The following is an 18,932-nucleotide window of genomic DNA, read 5'->3' on the forward strand; positions in this document are numbered from 1 at the left end:
GTTGTAGTTATTGATGTTGTTGTTCTTGGATAGGACACAGAGAAATGGAGAGAGGAGGGGACGACAGAAAGGGGGAGAGAAAGAGAGACACCTGCAGACCTGCTTCACCACCTGTGAAGCGACTCCCCTGCAAGTGGGCAGTTGGGGGCTCGAACTGGGATCCTTACGCTGGTCCTTGCGCTTTGCGCCACGTGAGCTTAACCCGCTGTGCTACCACCTGACTCCCTAAATTATCTTTTTTATTGGATAGAGACAGCCAGAAATCAAGAGGGAAGGGGTAGATAGAGAAGGAGAGAGACAGAGAGACACCTGTAGCCCTGCTTCACCACTCACAAAGCTTTCCCCCTGCAGGTGGGGACTGGGGGTTCGAACCTGGGCCCTTATGCACTGTAATGTGCGCTCAACCAGGTGCACCACCACCCAGCTCCTTTTTTTTTTTTTTTTTTTTTTTTTTCAAAATAGAAGGCAATACAGAGAAATAGGGGAAGAGGCAGAGAGAAAGAGAGACACCGGCACCACTGCCCCGCTACCTGTGAACCCTGGTCCTTCTGCATGGTAACACCTGCACTCTACCGGGCATGCCACCACCGGGGCCCCACGGCGTTTGTTTTGGTTCACGATGCCTTGCCTGAGTTGTGCATAGTCCTCTCCTGCTTTCCTGCTTGGCTCAGAAAGCTGCACTGTGAACTGCTTCACGCCATGACTGACTCAAGAGACTGAAAAAGGAAAAAAGAAAAAAGTGTTCCCCCCCCCCACTGGGGTTGCCTTCTTGGGGTGCCGTTCATGGTCTGTGGGCGGCTGTCCTGACCCCGGGCAGGATGCGAGGGCTGAGGCTGGCAGAGGCAGGCGCTCCCTGTCGTCCTGGGCATTTCTGCAGCTTCTGCAAGCTGACAGGACCCCCGTCCCCCCAGGTGTCGGCCGTGCTGTGTGACGACGAGGTGATGTTGACCATCAGGCCTGGGGAGCACGGCTCCACCTACGGCGGCAACCCGCTGGGCTGCCGGGTGGCCATCGCCTCCCTGGAGGTGAGTGCCGGGGGCCGAGGGTGGGGTGGGGGCTCAGCTGGCGGGTTCGGGGACCCCAACACCCAACCCAGCACGCGTGGGGCGAGCGGCAGCGGATGGCGGGCTGGTACCCTGATGTCTGTCCTCTCTTGTCCCTGCTACAAGAGCTTGAGGACAGTGGGGCTTGGCTGCTGGGCGGCCTGGGGTTCGGGCCCCAGCTCCGCAGGGTGGTGGAGACAGAGCCGCAGACCGCAGCCCGTCCCCGCGGTGCCGTCCCCCCTTTCCCTTTATTTTCCTCCAGAGTGCTGCCAAACTCTGGCTCGTGGTGATTCTGGGGATCGAACCTGAAACCTTTGGTGCCTCAGGCACAAATGACTTTCTGCAAAGTCATTCTGCTTCTCTCTCTCTCTCTCTCTCTCTCTCTTTCTCTTTTTCTTCTTGTTAGATTTATTTATGAGAGAGTGGAGCCAAGACAGAACCTGTGTGTCACTCCTGGGACCTCACGCCTGAGAGTCCGACTGTCTACCCACTCTTCCACCTTCCAGCCACCCAATTCAAAGTTTTTAAAGAAGATTTATTTTAATGAGAGAGACAGACACTGGAGCCCCGCTCAGCTCTGGCTGATGGCAGTGCTGGGGATTGACCCTGGGACCCAGAGCCTCAGGCAGGAGAGTCCTAACCGTTGTGCACGGCTGTCCCCCCAGGTGCTGGAGGAGGAAAACCTTGCGGAGAACGCAGACCGGATGGGTACCTTCCTGAGAAATGAGCTGCTCAAGCTGCCGTCCGACATTGTGACGGCTGTGCGGGGCCGAGGGCTGCTCAATGCCATCGTCATCCGAGAGACCAAGGGTGAGGCCAGCCCCTCTTGGGAGCCTGGGCACACCCCCTGGGGTGGGGCTGAGGCCCCCCTCCCCCGTTGAGGCTGTCCACTGGCCCATATGTTTTGATCTATTGATTCACCGGTACATTTATTTTTATCAGACCCCCGGTTTCTGATGGTGCTGGGGATTGAACCTGGCATAAAAATCATAACCATTATGCTATCTTCCTGCCACCTACCCCCACATATTTTAAAATTTGTTTATTGATTTTGGATAGAGACAGAAATTGAGAGGGAAGGGAGAGAGACAGAGACACGTGCTGACCTGCTTCACTAGTCATGAAGCTTCCCCCCTGCAGGTGGGGACCGGGGATTTGAACCTGGGTCCTTAAGCATGTGACGTGTGTTCTACTGCTATACTGCTTAGCCGCACTGCACCCCTTCTTCCCTCCCCCCCCTTAAGATTCATTTCATTTCTTGGGAGCTGGGCAGTAGCACAGCGGGTTAAGTGCACATGGTGCAAAGTGCAAGGATCCCAGTTGGAGCCCCCAAGCCTTCGCAAGCAGTGAAGCAGGTCTGCAGGTGTCTGTCTTTCTCTCCCCCTCTCTGTCTTCCCCTCCTCTCTCCATTTCTCTCTGTCCTACCCAACAACAGCTATGACAACAATAACAACTACAACAAGCACAACAACAAGGGTGACAGAATGGGAAAAAATAGCCTCCAGGAGCAGTGGATTTGTAGTGCAGGCACTGAGCCCCAGTAATAACCCTGGAGGCCCCCCCCCAAAAAAAGATTCATTTCATTTCTTTAAAATGTTAAGGAGGGAAAGATGGAAGCAGAGGTGCTCTGGCATACACAGTGCTGGGGTGGGACTTGGGGCTACGAACTGGTCAGCTTCCCACTGGGGCTTCACGCCTGTGTGAGTCCACCGCCCCTAGACTCCCCACTCCCACACCTTGTAAACAGAGGGTGAGAGACAGCCGGGGGAGCACTGGTCAAGTCCAGCAGTCTTCCCCTCCCTTCACGCGGTGCTCCGTGGTGGGGAGCAGGCCTCACACACGGTCAAGTGTGCGCTCCACCGGCTGAACTGTCTCCCAGTTCTGCAGCTTCACTTGAAGGAAGAGACACATCTAGCTGCCTCTGAGGTCCCAGGTTCAATCCCTGGCAACATAACACACAGAGCCAGGCAGTGTACTGGTTGGTATGGGGTCAGGGGTGTGGGGAGAAGAGACTAGAATAAGCGACCAGCTCGTTTCTGGAAGCTACTTTTTAAAATATAAATATTCTACTTATTTTTGAAAATTTAAAAAAATTTTCCCCTTTTGTTGCCCATGTTGTTTCCTTTATTGTTGTAGTTACTATTTTGATGTTGTTGTTGTTGCTGGATAGGCCAGAGAGAAATGGAGAGAGGAGGGGAAGACAGAGAGGGGGGAGAGAAAGACAGACACCTGCAGACCTGCTTCACCGCCTGGGAAGCGACTCCCCTGCAGGTGGGGAGCCGGGGGCTCGAACCGGGATCCTTACGCCGGTCCCTGCGCTTTGCGCCACCTGCGCTTAACCCGCTGTGCCACTGCCCGACCCCCATATTCTACTTATTTTATTGACGAGAAAGATAGGAGGCGAGAGAAGGAACCAGACAGCACTCTGGCACATGTGCTGCCATGCTCGAACTCAGGACCTCATGCTTGAGAGTCCAGTGCTTTATCCACTGCCCCACCTCCTGGACCTCCGGAAGCTGCCGTTGTAGACAAGGCGCTGGGCCTTCCCTCTGCCCTCACCGCCTCCACAGGGGACGGCTGTCACACTCTGACCCGCCCTCGTGTCCGTCCCCTCTTCCTGTAGATTACGACGCCTGGAAGGTGTGCCTGCGACTCCGGGACAACGGTCTGCTGGCCAAGCCCACCCACGGGGACATCATCCGGCTGGCACCCCCGCTGGTGATCAAGGAGGACGAGGTCCGAGAGGCCGTGGAGATCATCAACAAGACCATCCTGTCTTTCTGAGGTGGGGGGTTCCCCGAGGTGCCCCGTGCGGCTGGAGATGGGCCAGGAGCAACCGCTGGGACACTCCCCCCCACCCCCACCCCCGGCGCTCGCTTCAAGGACAACCCGTGACGTGAAACTCTCAGCTAGCGTGGCCATGTGGCCTGAGAGGACACTGTCAGACTGTGTGCGTGTGTGTGCGCACCTGCGTCTGCTCTCCACAGTGACATGTCCCCACTCAAAGCCTTCCATCAACACTAGTCTGATTTATAATTTTTTATATATATATATATATAATTTCCTTGCTGGTCAAAGCGTTTTATATTTGAAAAGTTTCTATTGGTTATCCCATCAAGTCTCCTTTATCCCTACAGAGCTGACATCATAATCATTGGGCTTTTAGAGAGGATTAATGGTTAGTCTCAGAAAGTCCTAGCGCGAAATTCGCTGTAGTAGGCGAAACCAGGACGTAGCTTGCAGATGTCATTCTGTGGAATCGAGAATCAATATTTAAGTCCTGTGTGCTGTGTGGAAAATGTTCTCTCTCGTGTTTCTTTAAAATTTCAAATAAAACTTTTAAGTGTTCTTGGTGGTCAGTGTGCTATTGCTGAGTGATTGTCAATTAATATCAAACATTTAGAGAAGATTCATTTGTATTTATTATGAGTTTCACATGAGAGAGAGAGAGAGAGAGAGAGAGAGAAGTCAGAACACGACTGGTTCATGGGCACTTGGGACCGAACCAGGAACGTCAGGCCCTCAAGCCCACTGCTCTGCCAGACCTGTGAGTCAGCAGGAGAGAAAAGACCAGAGCGTCACTGGCACACGTGCGGCCAGGCATCAAGCTTGGGCCTCCAGCTTTTCTTAGGTCACTGCTGAGGCACTGTGCCATCTCTTGGTTGCTACTAGGCATTTAACTCTGAGAATCTCTTTTTTTTTTTGTTTTGTTTATTTTTTTATTTTTATTTTTTAAATATTTATTTATGCCCTTTTGTTGCCCATGCTGTTTTATTGTTGTAGTTATTGTTGTTATTGATGTCGTCGTTGTTGGGTAGGACAGAGAAATGGAGAGAGGAGGGGAAGACGGGGAGAGAAAGACAGACACCTGCAGACCTACTTCACCGCCTGTGAAGCGACCCCTTGCAGGTGGGGACCCAGGGGCTTGAACCGGGATCCTTATGCCGGTCCTTGCGCTTTGTGCCACTTGCGTTAGCCCATTACGCTACCGCCTGACTCCCAATTTATTTTTAATTTTTAAATTTTTTAATATTTATTTTCCCTTTTGTTGCCCTTGTTTTTTTAATTGTTGTGATTTTTAAAAAAGATTTTATTTATTAATGAGAAACATAGGAGGAGAGAGAAAGAGCCAGACATCACTCTGGTACATGTGCTGCCGGGGATTGAACTCAGGACCTCATGCTTGAGAGTCCAATGCTTTTATCCACTGTGCCACCTCCCGGACCAGAATAATTATTATTGTTGTTACTGATGTTGTTGTTGTTGGATAGGTTGGAGAGAGGAGGGGACTACAGAGAGGAGGAGAGAAAGACAGACACCTGCAGACCTACTTCACTGCTTGTGAAGCGACTCCTTTGCAGGTGGGGAGCCCGGGGCTTGAACCGGGATCCTTATGCCGGTCCTTAAGCTTCACACCACGTGCACTTAACCTGCTGCGCTACCACCCGACTCCCTAGCTTTCCTATTTTTTATCCCTCTGGGTATATGGAGCCAGGGTCATTGTGGGAGGCAGAAAGTGGAAGGTCTGGCTTCTGTAATTGCTTCCCTGCTGAACATGGGTGTTGACAGGTCGATGCATATTCCCAGCCTGCCTCTCTCTTTCCCTAGTGGGGCGGGGCTCTGCGGACATATTGGTGGGGTCGACTGCCCAGGGAAGTCAGGCTGGCATCATGAAACCTGGTGGCTGAGTAATGAAGCTGAAGAGTTGACATTCCACACCTGACGTCTCTGGACACGGTCCAAAGTGAAACATGCCAACGTGGTTCCAGTTACACTGACTGAGTTGGGATCCTCAGATGCAATATCAGTTGGTATGAACTGGGAGAAGCAGGCAGGAAAGGGAGCCCCACCCTAGAGGTTTCAGGACTGGGAGAAATATGGGCTTTATAGAGAAAGTGGAAGGTTCCTGCTGTCCTAGGGTTTAAGAAGGAAATAAAAAGTTATTGCTATAACCAAATTGTTTGGCAACTGGGTTAATTTTGAAAATCCCATTGTTAGGATTTGCTGTGGCATACAATACCTCGCCATAATGTATGTCCTTTTATGCTATTTACATATATTTTTAATTTTTTATAAAAATTTATTTGTTCCCTTTTGTTGCCCTTGTTGTTTTATTGTTGTAGTTATTATTGATATCATTCTTGTTGGGTAGGACAGAGAGAAATGGAGAGAGGAGGGGAAGACAGAGAAGAGGAGAGAAAGATAGACACCAGCAGACCTGCTTCACCACCTGTGAGGTGACTCTCCTGCAGGTGGGGAGCTGGGACTCAACAGGAATCCTTATGCTGGTCCTTGTGTTTGGTGCCACGTTGCGCTTAACCAACTGTGCTACCGCCCTACCCCCCCCAATAAATCAATCTTTAAGGGGCCAGGTGGTGCACTTGTTTCAGCACACACAGCACCGTGCACAAGGACCCTCGTCCAAGTCCCTGGGTCCTTGCAGGGGGAAGCATCAGGAGTTGGGAAGGTTTGCAGGTGTCTTGTCTCTCACACTCTCTAACCCTCCCTCCCTCAATTTCTCTCTGTCCTAGCAAAATAAATACCAAAAAGGTTTCATATATGAGTGTGATCAGTGGGCTTTCTGAAACACTTCTCCTGCCTTATTTCACTTGCATGAGATTCTCCCTGGGGATCTTTTTTTTTTTTTTTTTTTTTTAAAGAATCGTCCCTTGCCCCCACCCAGAGCACTTCTCAGCTCTGGCTTATAGTAGTGCAGGGGGATTGAATTTAGGACCATTGTTGCCTTGGGCATGAAAGACTTTTTGCATAACCATTCTGCTATCTCTCTAGCCCTGGTATTTAAAAATAATTTATTTATTAATAAATAGGGGGAGAGAAACAACCAGCTATCACTGGTACATGTACTGCTGGGGACTGAACTTGGGACCTCATGCTTAAGAGTTCAAAGCTTTATCCACTATGCCATTTTCTGGACCACCTCTCTGGGGATTTTAAGACACTTTTGTGAGTTTCTCCCAAGTCACTTTCTTAAATAAGGGAGTCCCGAGAGAGGAGGGGGTCGGGGTCTGCGGGAAGAGCAGGGCTGTGTCCAGCGCCCCTCCTCTCCAAGGCCCAGCATCTCTGGGGAACCGGGTGCCCTGCCAGGCCAGAGCGGCCGGCAGGTGCAGAGCCCGGGGCGACTTTGGACGGCAGGGGGCGCTGTGCGCTCAGCTTTGCCCCGGAGCAGAGCGAGTGTGGGGCGTGGCCTCCAAGGAGGGGGCGTGGTCGGCAGGGTGGGCGTGGCCTGTGTGCAGCTCTCAGTGCGCTGCGCCTGCAAGGGCTGCAAGGAGCCGGATGGTGGTGGTGGGGGAGTGTGTGAGTGGGGGTCCCAGGGCTGCAGCCCGGGTGAGGCTGGGAGGAGGAGGAGGAGGAGGTGCATCTGTCGGGGAGAGCCAGGGGGCGCTGGGGCCCCGTGAGGATGCTGGGGACTCCCGGAGCTGCTAGGACACTGGCTGTGACCGCAGGACTAGGGCGAACTTCGCCCCGCTGGCAGTTTTTGTCACTTTGCAAGGCGGTGACTGTCCCCTGGGGAGCAGTGAGTGGGAGAACTTGACAGCAGGCGCCCCGTCTGCCCCTGTGACTCCAGAGACCACGGGCTGCAGGCCAGGCTGCCTCCCCCAGGAGGGCGCATCACTCCCAGGGAACAGGTCACGGCTGGTGGCCCTGGGACCTGGCTGGGGCCACCTTCCTCTGGCTGGGTTCTGACCCCGATTCCCTGGCCCCGGGTCCCGGCCTCCTCTGCCGGATGGATGGAGGGGTGGTCGGTGCTGGGCACCTGGGTGCAGGTCCACCCGAGGGGGCAGGGGTCCCGGGCAGGGTGGCCCTAGAAGGTGAAGGGGTCAGGGGCTGGTCACTCTGCTCTGTGTGAGGGGCAGGGGGGTGGGTGGGGAGACTGGAGGTGAATATGGAAACTCCAGACCAGACAGACGCCAGGCCTGTCCCCAGGAGGACGGTCACATGTGGCCGCCAGCAGCCAGAGAGGCGGGGCCTGGGGGTGGGCAGACCTGCTGACCCTGGCCTGGCCTGTGTGCTCCTCTGCTTGGTCCCCAGCCCCCTGTGACTTGGTTCTGGGGACAAAGGGGCAGGTCCTGTCTCCCGTCCCTCCCTGTAGAGGTGGACATAGTGACATTTGTTTTTCTGTGTCACCAGGCAGTGGGGTCACCTCCAGTGACATTCATACCCCCACAGTGCCCTCATGAAGCTGCTAGCCCGTGACCCCATGTTCTCCGGCCCAGAGTGGTGGGGTGGCTCAGTGAGCAGAGCCTGGACAGGGCTGGGTTCAGCCTGTTCTAGCCAAAGCCTGAGGTGGAGGTGGGGGTGGCAGGGGGGCAGCTTCACCTCTGACTGCCCCACCCCACAGAGAGGGGTGTCCCCTGGCACATGCTGTTCCATGTAGCTTGGGGGCTGTCCCTAGGGGTGGGGTCTCCTGGGTGAGGACATGTCCTCTGCCAAGTGGAGCCTTGTGGGGTGGGGGCTCTGTCTCTGTGAGGGGCCCAGGGGCCCCACTGTGGGATGCTGCCTGGGTCACTTGCCCGAGCCCAGCTCCTGCCTGGCCAGTCTCGGCCACGCCCGTGGTTGGCTCCTTTTCCAGAGGAAAATGTGGGCCGGGGAGCCCCTGCCCACCCCATGTGGCTTTGGGTGTGTGTGTGTGTGTGTGTGTGTGTGTGTGTGTGCTTTGCTAGAGGGACTATGGGCCGTAAACAAGGGCTGGTCAGTCACAAAGGGCCACTGTGAGGCCGGCAGAAGGCCTGGGCCGTGGGGTGACCTGCTGGGGAGGTGGGAGCACCCAGCCAGAGGTGGGGTGACTGGGGTGGGGACACCCAGCAGGGAGAGGGGGCCTCAGGAGTGGCCCCGGGGGCAGCTGGGAATCCTGCTGGGCAAGAGCCCTGGTTTTAGCCAGCAAAATCTAGAGCCTGATTCTGGCCTTGCAGAAAAAGTCTGTGTGTGTGTGTGTGTGTGGCTGCTGGGGCACTGGGTAGAGTGCACATGTCACCTTGTGTGTGTGTGTGGGGTGGGGCACTGGGTAGAGTGCACATGTCACCTTGTGTGTGTGTGTGGGGGGCGGAGCACTGGGTAGAGTGCACATGTCACCTTGTGTGTGTGTGTGGGGGGTGGGGCACTGGGTAGAGTGCACATGTCACCTTGTGTGAGTGTGTGTGTGTGTGTGTGGCGGAGCACTGGGTAGAGTGCACATGTCACCTTGTGTGTGTGTGTGTGTGTGTGTGGGGCGGAGCACTGGGTAGAGTGCACATGTAACCTTGTGTGTGTGTGTGTGTGGGCCGGAGCACTGGGTAGAGTGCACATGTCACCTTGTGTGTGTGTGTGTGTGTGTGTGTGTGGGCCGGAGCACTGGGTAGAGTGCACATGTCACCTTGTGTGTGTGTGTGTGTGGGGCGGAGCACTGGGTAGAGTGCACATGTCACCTTGTGTGTGTGTGTGTGTGTGTGTGGGCCAGAGCACTGGGTAGAGTGCACATGTCACCTTGTGTGTGTGTGTGTGGGCCGGAGCACTGGGTAGAGTGCACATGTCACCTTGTGTGTGTGTGTGTGTGTGTGTGTGGGCCGGAGCACTGGGTAGAGTGCACATGTCACCTTGTGTGTGTGTGTGTGTGTGTGTGTGTGGGCCGGAGCACTGGGTAGAGTGCACATGTCACCTTGTGTGTGTGTGTGTGGGGCGGAGCACTGGGTAGAGTGCACATGTCACCTTGTGTGTGTGTGTGTGGGGCGGAGCACTGGGTAGAGTGCACATGTCACCTTGTGTGTGTGTGTGGGGGGTGCTGGGGCACTGGGTAGAGTGCACATGTCACCTTGTGTGTGTGTGGGGCGGAGCACTGGGTAGAGTGCACATGTCACCTTGTGTGTGTGTGTGTGGGGTGGAGCACTGGGTAGAGTGCACATTTCACCTTGTGTGTGTGTGTGTGTGTGGGGCGGAGCACTGGGTAGAGTGCACATGTCACCTTGTGTGTGTGTGTGTGTGGGGGTGCTGGGGCACTGGGTAGAGTGCACATGTCACCTTGTGTGTGTGTGTGTGTGTGGGGTGCTGGGGCACTGGGTAGAGTGCACATGTCACCTTGTGTGTGTGTGTGTGTGGGGTGCTGGGGCACTGGGTAGAGTGCACATGTCACCTTGTGTGTGTGTGTGTGGGGGGGTGCTGGGGCACTGGGTAGAGTGCACATGTCACCTTGTGTGCGTGTGTGTGTGTGGGGCGGAGCACTGGGTAGAGTGCACATGTCACCTTGTGTGTGTGTGTGTGTGGGATGCTGGGGCACTGGGTAGAGTGCACATGTCACCTTGTGTGTGTGTGTGTGTGTGTGTGTGGGGTGCTGGGGCACTGGGTAGAGTGCACATGTCACCTTGTGTGTGTGTGTGGGGTGCTGGGGCACTGGGTAGAGTGCACATGTCACCTTGTGTGTGTGTGTGTGTGGGGGGTGCTGGGGCACTGGGTAGAGTGCACATGTCACCTTGTGTGTGTGTGTGTGTGGGATGCTGGGGCACTGGATAGAGTGCACATGTCACCTTGTGTGTGTGTGTGTGTGGGGGGTGCTGGGGCACTGGGTAGAGTGCACATGTCACCTTGTGTGTGTGTGTGTGTGGGGTGCTGGGGTACTGGGTAGAGTGCACATGTCACCTTGTGTGTGTGTGTGTGGGGGGTGCTGGGGCACTGGGTAGAGTGCACATGTCACCTTGTGTGTGTGTGTGTGTGGGGTGCTGGGGTACTGGGTAGAGTGCACATGTCACCTTGTGTGTGTGTGTGGGGGGGGTGCTGGGGCACTGGGTAGAGTGCACATGTCACCTTGTGTGTGTGTGTGTGTGTGTGTGTGTGTGTGGGGTGCTGGGGCACTGGGTAGAGTGCACATGTCACCTCTCCCACAGCTCCTGGTTCAAACTCCTCATCCCCTGCTGTGCCGTGGCAGGGAGCAGTGCTGCAGGTGCCTCTCTCTCTCCACCCCTTCCCTCTCTACTCCTCTCTATCTCCACCCCTTCCCTCTCTACTCCTCTCTCTCTCCACCCCTTCCCTCTCTACTCCTCTCTCTCTCCACCCCTTCCCTCTCTACTTCTCTCTCAACACCCCCTCCCTCTCTACTCCTCTCTCTCTCCACCCCTTCCCTCTCTACTCCTCTCTCTCTCTCCACCCCTTCCCTCTCTACTCCTCTCTCTCTCTCCACCCCTTCCCTCTCTACTCCTCTCTCTCTCCACCCCTTCCCTCTCTACTCCTCTCTCTCTCCACCCCTTCCCTCTCTACTCCTCTCTCTCTCTCCACCCCTTCCCTCTCTACTCCTCTCTCTCTCTCCACCCCTTCCCTCTCTACTCCTCTCTCTCTCCACCCCTTCCCTCTCTACTCCTCTCTCTCTCCACCCCTTCCCTCTCTACTCCTCTCTCTCTCTCCACCCCTTCCCTCTCTACTCCTCTCTCTCTCCACCCCTTCCCTCTTTACTCCTCTCTCTCTCTCCACCCCTTCCCTCTCTACTCCTCTCTCTCTCTCCACCCCTTCCCTCTCTACTCCTCTCTCTCTCCACCCCTTCCCTCTCTACTCCTCTCTCTCCACCCCTTCCCTCTCTACTCCTCTCTCTCTCCACCCCTTCCCTCTCTACTCCTCTCTCTCTCAACACCCCCTCCCTCTCTACTCCTCTCTCTCTCTCCACCCCTTCCCTCTCTACTCCTCTCTCTCTCCACCCCTTCCCTCTCTACTCCTCTCTCTCTCTCTCAACCCCTTCCCTCTCTACTCCTCTCTCTCTCTCCACCTCTTCCCTCTCTACTCCTCTCTCTCTCTCAACCCCTTCCCTCTCTACTCCTCTCTCTCTCTCCACCCCTTCCCTCTCTACTCCTCTCTCTCTCTCCACCTCTTCCCTCTCTACTCCTCTCTCTCTCTCAACCCCTTCCCTTTCTACTCCTCTCTCTCTTAACCCCTTCCCTCTCTACTTCTCTCTCTCTCCACCCCTTTCCCTCTCTACTTCTCTCTCCACCCCCTTCCCCCTCTACTCCTCTCTCTCTCTCTCCACCCCTTCCCTCTCTACTCCTCTCTCTCTTTCCACCCCCTTCCCTCTCTACTTCTCTCAGCTTCTATAGGGGGTGGGAGGCCACTGGGGAGTGGTGGAATTGTGCAGCCAACAAACCCCAGTGATATGCCTGGAGGCAGAAGGAGAAGGAGAAAGCAAAGGACTAAAATAGGAGGAGGAGGAGGAGGAGGAGGAGGAGGGAGGGGAGTGGGGGGAGCCCAGGGGGCATCTCAGTGGTAGAGGGCATGCCTTATGCGTGTGGGGCTCCAGGTCTGAGTCCCAGCACCACAAGTGCCAGTGGTGCTCTGGCGTTTCTCTCTCTTCACTGCCACAAGGGTGATCGCTGGGCTTGGTGACAGCACCACGAATCTACGGCTCCTGGTGATTTCTCTCTCTCTCTCTCTCTCTTTCTTTCTTTTCTTTTTTCCCCCTACTTTATTTTTATTTGATAAGACAGAGAGAAATTGTGAGGGATGGGGAGCTAGAGAGGGAGAGAGAAAGAGAGACACCTGTAGCCCTGCTTCATACTCAGGAAACATCCTTCCTGCAGGTGGGAAGCAGGGGCTTGAACCCAGATCCTTGTGCATGGTGATACGTGCACTTAAGTGAGTGTGCTACTGCCCGCCCCCTTTCTTTTTCTCATTAACAAGGGAAAATAAATACTGAAAGAAAACTTTAAAAAAAATGGGGACTAGGAGTCCAGCGGTAGCACAGTGGGTTAAGGGCACGTGGTGCAAAGTGCAAGGATTGGCATAAGGATCCCGCTTCGAGACCCCGGCTCCCCACCTGCAGGGGAGTCGCCTCACAGGTGGTGAAGCAGTTCTGCAGGTGTCTCTGTCTTTCTCTCCCCCTCTCTGTCTTCCCCTCCTCTGTCCATTTCTCTCTGTCCTATCCAACAATGATGACATCAATAACAACAACAATAACTATAACAATAAATTAACAAGGGCAACAAAAGGGTATAAATAAATAAATATTAAGAAAAAATTATTAAAAATATTTAAAAAAATAATGGGGACTAGGAGGATCAGGCAGGTGGCCCAGTGGGTAGAGGGCATGCCTCTTGTGAGGTTCAGAGTTCAATCCCCAGCACTGCATAAAAACAAAGACAAAAGCAGAGCACCATGAATGGAGCTGTGTTCTGCTGTCTGGCTCATAGACATGGAATAGACCATAGATGGGGGTGGGGGGGGAGAGTGACTGATCAATATGAGAGCCCGGGACCTGCCTGCCTGAGGCCTCAGTTCAAGCTCTCCCACCTCACAGGCGAGAGCCCGACTGTGCACGGCTCCCCGTCTCTGTCTTCATCTCTTAAACACGGCTCACCTGCAGGGCACACCTGCATCGCCCTGTGTGTGCCCAGCTTCCAGCCGGCACTCCACTGCATCGGAGGAAGCTTTTTTGCTGTGGTCTCTTTCCAGTGGTTTTTAGATATCTTCGTCAAGTTTGGGAGCTCCTCTCTGTCTAATCCAGCTTTCTAGCTCTATTCTCAACCCTGGCATCACCTTCCCAGACAGTATTTTTAGTCCACCTCTATGTTAGCTGTAAGACTCAAGCAAAAATTACAGAAGTCATGGGCCCCTAAGAGTTCTTAGTTTCTCTTCACCTTAAGGTCCCTATGTCCTTTCTTTCTTTCTCTCTCTCTTTCTTTCTTTCTTTCTTAAGATTTTATTTACTTATTCATGAAGATAGAAGGAGAGAGATGGGAGAGAGAGAGAGAGAACCAGACATCACTCTGGTACATGTGCTGCTGGGGATTGAACTCAGGACCTAATGCTTGAGAGTCCAGTGCCTCATCAACTGGGCCACCTCCTGGGGCACACTTTCCTTTCTTTCTTTCTTTCTTTCTTTCTTTCTTTCTTTCTTTCTTTCTTTCTTTCTATTGTTTATTATCTTTATTTATTGGATAGAGACAGCCAGAAATCAAGAGGGAAGGGAATGATAGAGAGAGAGAGAGACAGAGACATGTGCAGCCCTGCTTCACCACTCACGAAGCTTTCCCCCTGCAGGTGGGGACCGGGGGCTCGAACCTGGGTCCTTGTGCATTGTAATACATGCGCTCAACCAGGTGGGCCATCACCCAGCCCCATTCTTTCTTTCTTTTTTAAAAAATATTTATTTAATTTATTTATTATTGGATAGAGACAGAGAGATTGAGAGGGGAGGGGGAGATCGGGAGGAAGAGAGACAGAGTTCCTTGCAGCCCTGCTTCACCACTTGTGAAGCTTTCCCCCTGCAGTTGGGGACTAGGGGCTTGAACCTGGGTCCTTGTGCACTTAACCAGGTGCACCACTGCCTGGCCCCAAGATCCCTATTTTCATCTGGTACATTCTTACCTTTTGGTTCCTGTTTATTAAATATTTTGTCCCACTTTATATCTTGCAGCCTTTCAGCCACCAAGTTGCTGACACTACTATGATTCCATCCTGACTTCCCTGGCTTGACGACCTCACTAATGTGTCCTCACTTCCCCAGAGCCCTGCCCTCTAGGGAGAGACAGAAACAGGCTGGGGGTGTGGATCCACCTGCCAATGTCCATGTCCAGTGGAGAGGCAATTACAGAAGCCAGAACTCCCACCTTCTGCTCCCCATAAAGAATTTTGGTTCAGACTCCCAGAGGGGAAGAAATTTTAGGGGAAGAGGACCAGAGGGCTCTGAACCCCAATTGTATCAGGACCCTGAGAGAGAAGAGGAAGAAAGGAAGGACATTCAAAAGTAGTAAGAGGTGTGGGTGTGACTTAGAATGGAAGAGAAGGCAGGGCCAGAGAAAAAAATGGACTATTTTTTCCCCAATTTTGAAATAAGTACATATTCCAAAATTGGAAAAAAAAATATCAGCCCATATCGATGACCTTGGGAGAACTACTGTAGTTTCTTTTTTTATTATTTATTTATTTATCCCTTTTTGTTGCTCTTGTTGTTTATTGTTGTAGTTATTATTATTGTTATTGATGTTGTTGGATAGGACAGAGAGACATGGAGAGAGGAGGGGAAGACAGAGAGGGGGAGAGAAAGACAGACACCTGCAGACCTGCTTCACCGCTTGTGAAACGACTCCCCTGCAGGTGGGGAGCCGGGGGCTCGAACTGGGATCCTTGAGTCGGTCCTTGCGCTGTGTGCCATGTGCGCTTAACCTGCTGCGCTACAGCCAGACTCCCTGCAGTTTCTAATAGAGAGGATGGGACACAAAGCTGGTGGTAGGAGCCATATGGAATTATACCCCTGTTATTTTACGGTTTTGTAAGTCATTATTAAATCACTGAGAGAGAGAGAGAGTGTGTGAGAGAGATAGAGAGACAGAGACCAGAGTACTGCTTATGTACAGCTCTGGCTTATGGCAATGCTGGGGATCGAACCTTCAGCACTGTGCTCTAGTTCTTCTTCTAGCGTTTGCCCTTCTTCCGTAGCCAGTCCACAGCGTCAGGTTGAGCCTGATGTCAAGTTTCGAGACCTCCTTTGAATCTGGAGAGGTGGCAGTCGTGTGCTGAGCTATCTCCTTGCTTTCCCACACTTGTTATTTAAAGATGCCTTTAAGGCAGGAGACAGAGCCCTCTGGGGAGGGTGCATGTGCCAGAGGGCTACCCAGGTTCGAGCCCCAGCACCCCAGGGGAAGTTTCAAGGCACCAAAGGAAGGTCTGAAACTGCAGTGTCTCTCCCTGTCTCTGTCTCTCAGAACGAAAAAGCAGCGTGGGAGTGGTCAGACTGCCAATGCAAAATGACATCCTTAATTTTACCAGAGCCGGAGTGCCCTCTCAGTGTATGCGGGGCTGGGAATCAAACCTGGGACCCCATGCATGCAGGTCCAGTGCTCTGTCCACCATGGCCTTGTGTCTCCAGGACTTTGTGGTGATGGGCCGCCCAGGGCCCTGGAATTCTGGTTTGGATGCAGTGTCTCCCCTGCCCCCGCCCTCCCTGCTGTTTCCCGAGGCTGTGTGTTAGCAGGGCGGGGTAAAGACCCCTCCAGTTCTCCTTGATTCTCTCACAAGGCCTTTGTACTGGGCCTCACTCCTCCCTTGTCTGGCAGCCACCCCACTCCCCCATCCACAAAGGCCTCATAAAATTGCTGGAGAACAAGAAAGCCTTCTGTTGGTGGGGACTCCAGTGCAGGCTGTTAAGTCTGTCCTGACACAGGCCAGGAGCCTGGGTGGTGACCCTGTGACAAGCTCTGTGAAGTCCCTGATGGGCCCCCCGGCTCCCGCCCCTAGCCTGGCCCTGCTCTGCCTCATGGTAGTATTCTTGGGCCCTGGATGTCCGGGGGCTCATATTTTTTAGAAATTTATTAGTGATTTAATACTTATTTGCAAAATCATTATAAGAATATAATCCACAGAGTTCCCACCACTGGAGCTCTGTGTCTCCCACCCCCTCCACTGTAAACTGCCGTGGTTCTCCCAAGGTCACAGATGTGGGCTGACTTTATATCTGTCACTATCTATCTACATGCACACACATACATTTATTATTGGCTAGAAACAGAGAAATTGAGGGGAAGGGGAAGATAGAGAGGGAGAGAGACAGAGAGACACCCGCAGCCCTGCTTCACCATCCGTAAAGCTTTCTCTCGGCAGGTGGGGAGGTGGGGCTCAAACCTGGGTCCTTGTGCACTGTGACATGTGCATTCAGCCAGGGGTGCCGCTGCCTGAACCCTCTACATCTATATATATATATTTTTGGCATTTTTTCTGTGTTACTGCCCTCACTGCCTTTCTAGTTCACCCTACACTGATCACTACTTCCAGTGTCTTTACTTTGCTCCTCTTCTCTCTCAGATGAGAGAAACAGCGCCTGGCTTCCTCTGGTGTTTTCCAGATTCTCTTTCCTTTCTGTGAAGGTATAAAAACGAGATTCCTGGTGACAGACACTTTTGCTCCTGGTGGAATTGGGGTGCACAGGGGCTCAGATTTTTACTGTCTGGTAAGTCGAACCCTTTCCCTCTGTGCTTCCCCTTTGTTTCTGTCTGTCTGACTGCCTGTCTCTCTCTCCTTATTTATTCATTTTTATCTTTATTTATTTATTAATTGGATAGAGACAGTCAGAAATCAAGAGGGAAGGAGGAGATAGAGAGGTAGACAGACAGACACCTGCAGCCCTGCTTCACCGCTCACAAAGCTTTCTCTCTGCAGGTGGGGACCAGGAGCTTGAAACTGGGTCCTTGTGCCTTTTTTTTTTTTTTTACCAGAGCACTAATCAGCTCTGGTTTACGGTGGTGCAGGGGACTGAACCTGGGACTTCGTAGCCTCAGGCATGACAGTTTGTTTGCATAACCATTATGCTACCTACCCCAGCCCGATCCTTGTGCCGTGTAACATGTGCACTCAACCAGGTGCACTACCACCTGGCTCCTCTCTCTCTCTCTCTCTCTTTTTTTTAAAGGCTTCTTTCTTCCTTTCTTTCTTTCCTTCCTTCCTTCTTTCTTTCTTTCTCTCTTTCTTTCTCTCTTTCTTTCTTTCTCTCTCTCTATATATTTATTCCCTTTTGTTGTCCTTGTTGTTTTATTGTTGTAGTGATTGTTGTTGTTGATGTCATCGTTGTTGGATAGGACAGAGAGAAATGGAGAGAGGAGGGGAAGACATAGAGAGGGAGAGAAAGACAGACACCTGCAGACCTGCTTCACCGCCTGTGAAGCGACTTCCCTGCAGGTGGGGAGCCGGGGGCTCGAACTGGGATCCTTTTGCCGGTCCTTGTGCTTTGCGCTGCCTGCGCTTAACCCGCTGCGCTACAGCCTGACTCCTGAGGCTTCTTTATTTCTTGATGACGGAGGGACAGAGAAACAGAGCAGAGCACTTGTTCAGGCAGGTGCGGCGCCCGGACTGAAGGCAGGAGCTCACGCCCACAGGCCGCAAGCTCACTGAGCCGTCTCCTCCAGGCACTCAGCTCTGATACAGCACCACAACGAGGCATTCTCCCTCCTTCCTGCTTCATTGCCTTCCTCAGTCTCACTCCCAGCCAGAAGCCCTGATGCCAACTCCTTGAAGGGAGGCTTTGACTCTGAATGGGGCTGAGGGCATGGTGGGCACGCTGTACCCCGACATGGAGGGCTGGGTGCTGGGTGCAGAGGAAGGAGCCCAGACCTGCTCTTGGCTCCCCGGCTGTGTGACCTGGCCTCAGACCCACAGGCTCTTGGCCTGGTTCCTTATCTCAATCTGGGTGGGGGGATGTGACAACGGCTGTGCTGCTTGTGTCTCAGGCTGTGCTTTGTTTTATTTGTCTCTTTTTTAAAATTTATTTTCCCTTTTGTTACCTTTGTTTTTTTTATTGTTGTAGTTATTATTGTTGTTGTTATTGATGTCATTGTTGTTGGATAGACAGAGAGAAATGGAGAGAGGAGGGGAAGACAGAGAGGGGGAGAGAAAGACAGACATCTGCAGACCTGCTTCACCGCCTGTGAAGCGACTCCCCTGCAGGTGGGGAGCCGGGGGCTCGAACCGGGATCCTGACGCCGGTCCCTTGTGCTTTTTCACCACGTGCGCTTAATCCGCTGCCGCCCAACTTCCCTCAGGCTGTTCTAAGGGCAAGTGGGACCTGGTCTGGGCTGGTCTGGCCTCTCTCCATGCCCCCATCCATCTCCCTGCCCACCCCTGAAACATTATCCACTCATCCATCTGCCAGCCACCTCTCCATTCAGCAATGAGATTACCCCTCCCTACGACTATTCATTCACTCGTCCACTCTGCCACTCGTTTATCCATCTATCCACCCATCTACCTGTCTGCCACCCACTTATATACCTTTTCATTCATTCATTTGCCCATCCATCCATCTAAGCAATCGTACATCCACATCTCACTCACTTATCCATCCACTTAACCACTCACCCCTCTACCCGTCCACCAACTAAATCATTCATGTACCCACCTATCTATTTATCCAGCCATCTCTCATTCACTCACTCA

At 53.1% G+C, this 18,932-nt stretch overlaps 1 protein-coding gene across 3 annotated transcripts in view; it reads left to right on the top strand.

Annotated features, from left to right (window-relative positions):
• OAT (ornithine aminotransferase) overlaps positions 1 to 18,932 on the top strand; it is a 95,095-nt gene that overhangs the window by 18,728 nt on the left and 57,435 nt on the right. For 2 of the 3 annotated variants that reach the window (XM_060171104.1, XM_007519661.3), the window contains exons 8-10: positions 912 to 1,025; positions 1,709 to 1,853; positions 3,667 to 4,082. In XM_060171104.1, the coding sequence (XP_060027087.1) occupies positions 912 to 1,025; positions 1,709 to 1,853; positions 3,667 to 3,827 (420 nt within the window). In that variant the 3' untranslated portion in view covers positions 3,828 to 4,082. Of the gene's footprint in view, positions 1 to 911; positions 1,026 to 1,708; positions 1,854 to 3,666; positions 4,083 to 18,932 lie in introns of those variants that run through there. The other variant, XR_009544613.1, reaches the window with a different exon arrangement.

This window comes from Erinaceus europaeus, chromosome 14 (assembly GCF_950295315.1).
Source record: "Erinaceus europaeus chromosome 14, mEriEur2.1, whole genome shotgun sequence".
Lineage (NCBI taxonomy): Eukaryota > Metazoa > Chordata > Mammalia > Eulipotyphla > Erinaceidae > Erinaceus > Erinaceus europaeus.